The sequence below is a fragment of the Chlamydotis macqueenii genome, chromosome 3, assembly GCF_036417535.1.
Source record: "Chlamydotis macqueenii isolate bChlMac1 chromosome 3, bChlMac1.mat, whole genome shotgun sequence".
Classification (NCBI taxonomy): Eukaryota; Metazoa; Chordata; class Aves; order Otidiformes; family Otididae; genus Chlamydotis; species Chlamydotis macqueenii.
The window spans coordinates 126,513,425-126,517,485 of NC_141558.1; the positions used below are offsets into that span (position 1 = coordinate 126,513,425).

The 4,061-nt window shown below is 58.4% G+C and overlaps 1 protein-coding gene across 1 annotated transcript in view; it reads left to right on the forward strand.

Annotated features, from left to right (window-relative positions):
- NKX2-2 (NK2 homeobox 2) overlaps positions 1–1,255 on the forward strand; it is a 2,108-nt gene extending 853 nt beyond the window's left edge. The window contains exon 2 of the mRNA XM_086745054.1: positions 459–1,255. Within this exon, the coding sequence (XP_086601180.1) occupies positions 459–1,030 (572 nt within the window). The 3' untranslated portion in view covers positions 1,031–1,255. The remainder of the gene's footprint in view (positions 1–458) is intronic.
- Positions 1,256–4,061: the final 2,806 nt, after the last annotated feature.

Below are 4,061 nucleotides of genomic sequence, written 5' to 3' on the forward strand. Positions count from 1 at the left end.
CGGTGCCTCCGTCCGTCCCCCGAGGCGGAGGGATGCGGGAGGGGTGCAGAAAGGATCGGGGGGGGGGGAGGACAGGGGGTGGGGGGGAGATGCGAGAAAGATGCGGAGGGGTGCGGGAGGGGTGAGAGAGGGATGCGGGGGATGCAGGAAGGATGTGAGGAGTGTATTAGGGATGTGGGGGATGTGGGGGATGCAGGAGGGATGCGGGAGAGGTGCAGGAGCGATGCAGGAAGGATGTAAGAGGGATGTAGGGGATGCAGGAAGGATGCAAGAGGGATGTAGGGGACGCAGGAGAGGTGCGGGAGGGATGCGGGAGAGGTGCAGGAATGATGTAAGAGGGATGCGAGGGACGTGAGGGGTGCAGAAAAAGTGCGGGAGGGCTGCGAGGGGACGCCGGAGGGATGCGGGGGGGTGCGCAGCGCCGTTCCCCCGCTGACCGGCGGCCGCGCTCCCCGCAGTGCACGGTCTGGCTGGGGGGGGCGGCGGCGGCGGCGGCGTCCAGGACCCCTCACCCAAATCCCCGGAGCCGTCGGCCGACGAATCGCCGGAGAACGAGAAGGAAGGGCCGGGCGGCGGGGACGCGGGGAAGAAGAGGAAGAGGAGGGTGCTGTTCTCCAAGGCGCAGACCTACGAGCTGGAGCGGCGGTTCCGGCAGCAGCGGTACCTCTCGGCGCCGGAGCGGGAGCACCTGGCCAGCCTGATCCGGCTGACCCCCACCCAGGTGAAGATCTGGTTCCAAAACCACCGCTACAAGATGAAGCGGGCGCGGGCGGAGAAAGGTATGGAAGTGACTCCTCTCCCCTCGCCGCGGCGGGTGGCCGTGCCCGTCCTGGTGCGGGACGGCAAGCCCTGCCACGGGCTCAAAGCCCAGGACTTGGCGGCCGCCGCTTTCCCGGCCGGCATCCCTTTCCCCGCTTATAACGCCCCGTCGCTCCCGCACCCGCCCTACGGCGCCCAGTACGGGGCGGCTGGAGCCCCCCAGTACCCCTCGGCACACCACTTGGTACAGGCCCAGCAGTGGACTTGGTGAGGGGCGGGAGGGCGGCTGCCCCGCGAGGAGCGCGGCGGGGAGAAGAAGAAGAAGAAAAAAAAATTTTAAAAACAAAAAATCGAGGAAAAAAAAAATAAAGGAAAAGAGAGGGAGAGACAGACTGATGCTCCGAAAAATAAAATCAAAACTGCGGGGGAAGGAATGGAGAGGGAAACGTTATTAATATTGTTATTATTATTGCTATTATTATTATTATTATCTTTCGGTTTGTTTGGGTTCAGTTGTTTTTATTTTTATTTTTTTTCCCCTCTCCTATTTCTTTTCCTCTCCTTTTTTTTTTTTTTTTTTTTTTGGAGGGGAGCTCGGTTTCATTTCGGGGGGAGGCGGAGTGGGGAGGGGGTTAAGGGAGGGGGAGGTGTTTTTGTGCGTCATTGTTTACAGAGATTTTTGCGCCATTCAGAGTGGTCCTGTCTACCTACAACTAAAATAAAAAAAAAAAAAGGAAGTGGGGGGGCAAGGGGGAGAAGAGAAGAGACGGTCAGAATTTTAAAAATAATAATAATAATAAAGAATAAACCCCCCCCGCGGCTGCCGTGGTGTTGTGAGGAGCGCGCGGGGACCCCGCCGTGGGGGCGGCCGCCCCCCCCCACCCCGGGCCGCCCGCAGCCCCCCGCACTTTTTACCGGGCGGCTTTTCCATCTGCGGGGGCGGCGAGCGGTGCTTTCACTTTGTTTTCCCTGATTTTGCTCCCAACGATTCCCGGGCGAGGACGAGCGGAGGAGAAAGAAACGCGGGTTCAGCCCCTTCCGCGGCAAGCGGGCTCGCTGCGCGCAAACCCGGCCTTCCCAGGTTTAAATACGAATTTTAATTTTTTTTTTTTAATTTCGGGGGAAAAAAAAATAAAAGAGAAGGAATGGATAACAACGACCAACCGGTTTTGTTCGAGCTCCCGGTGTGGCCTCCTTCCCTCATCCCTCCCCCCGCGTGGGGCCAGCGGGGCCCACGGGTGTCCCCCAGCTCCCACCTGCAAATTCCTTTTTTTTTTTTTCTGGGGAAAACTAATTTCTTTTTTTTTTTTTTTTTTTCCCCCCGGAGCGGTCGGCTTCGGCCCGGCTCCTCCGCAACGCCCGGAGCTGGTGAAAAACCGGGAGGGGAGAGATTTATTTCCTACCCGTGGTTGTGCTTTTACATGGCCCCGAGCCCCCCGTGGGGCTGGGGCCCACCCGGCCGCGGGGCCTGGGGTCCCAGCGTCCCCCCAGCTCCCCGTGGGGGGGAAACGTTTGCGCGGGTGGGGGAGCGTGGAAACTGTGGGCTCAGCCCTCGAGGATGGGCCGGCGGCTCAGGCAGCTCGGGGGCAAAGGATCCACACCTGGGGCACCCCCCAAAAATCGGGGCGAGGTGAGGGAAGAGAGAAGGGAGGCGGGGACAGAGCCCCGGCTCCGGGGAAATCGTGGCCGGTTCGGGGCCGGCGCAGCAGAGGGTTTTTCGCCCTCCCTTGTCGTTCCGGGACGGTGAAGGTCGCTAAAAATAACTCTTTTTTTAACAGGGGTTGGCGGGTGCGATGGGGCCGGGGCAGCGCCCGCCCCGTCCGGCCGGAGTCCGGCTCAGCCCCCGACGCAAAGGCTCGGGCTGGCCTTTTTCCTTTTCCTCTTTTTTTTTTTTTTTTAATTTCCCTCTCCCTCTTTTCTTGTTGGTTTTTTTTTTCTTTAAATCTTCTTATCTTTATTTTATTTTTTCTTACTTTTTTTTTTCCCTCTCTCCTTTTTTCCTCCTTTTCCCGCCTCCCCGCCGGCTGCACCCTACCCGAACCCCCCGAGCAGCCCGGCCGGGGGCAGTGGGGCAGAGCCAGCCCAGCGAGCGGCCCGGCCGGGGTCCCGGACCCCCTCCCCAGCCGGATACGTGCAGCTTTTCCCCTCTGCAGCCCAGCCAGCGAGCCGGGAGCGAAGGAAAATTGTCACTTTTTTTTTTTTCTTGTTCTTTTTTTTTTTTTTTTTTCCCCCCGGGCTCTGCTAAGTCTATAAAACCAGTTGTGTGGCCCTAACCCCCGTGGCCTTATATCTCCCCCGCCGCCGGGCCAGCTCCGGGCAGTCTATCTTTGCACAATATACAGTAGACTTCACAGAGCGGCACAATGGGGGAGGCAGGGAGGTGAGCATGTTAGAGGCGTGCATATTAAAGAGACGGAGGCAAAGGCAGCCCGGGGAGGGAGAGGAAAAAAAATAAAATGGGGGGAAAGAAAAAAAAAAAAAGAAAAAAAAATTGGGGGGAAAAAAAAAAAAGAAGAGACAGTTTAGGGGGGGTGGGCCCCCTCCCGGTGCCGTCCCCCCGTTCTTTTTAGGGCCATTCAGTCCATTCGCGGGAGGCAGGCCATCCCGGAGTCAGGGAGCAGTGTCCCTCGCGTTTTGTTAGGGCTGTCACTCGTGCTCATTGTCAGGCGTGTCCTACATGTTGTGTCCCATATGGCCAGCTGGGCCGGGGGACCCCTCACAAAACCCAAATTGTGCCCAGCTTTCAAAACCGGCATTGTTGTCTGTGAAAGGAAGACGAATTAAAAATTCGTGCTATATCTATCCTGGAAAAAGAGAGAAAAAAAAAAAAGTGGTGGAGGGAAGAAGGAAAAAGAATCCCTCTCTCTTTCTGCCCCGCTCCGCTCTCCCCGAGGGCGGACAGAGGCCCCCTCTTCTCCCGGTCCCCGCTGACAAGTTTCTCCCATTTCACAGGAAATTAGAGCCCCCCCCCCCGCCCGCCAACCCGACCCCAGCTCGTCTCCCCCGAAAAACCCGAGACGCTGCCCGCGCGGAGGCTGCGCGGAGGCTGCGCGGAGGCCCGGCGCAGAACAAGGCTGCATTCAGGGCCGGGATGCGCGGCGCGGTCCGGCCGTACCGCGCCTGGCTGGCACGGCCCGCTCCTCCCCCGCGGAAACGGCCCTTCCTTGTCCGGGCTGCGCTTTCTGCCGGGAAGGCCGTCAGAGGGCGGGGGCGGGGGGGAGAGAAAGGCAAGGCAAAATAAAGTAATAATAAAAAAAAACTCAAAAGAAGAAAAATTTAAAAATTAAATTGAAAGAAAAAAA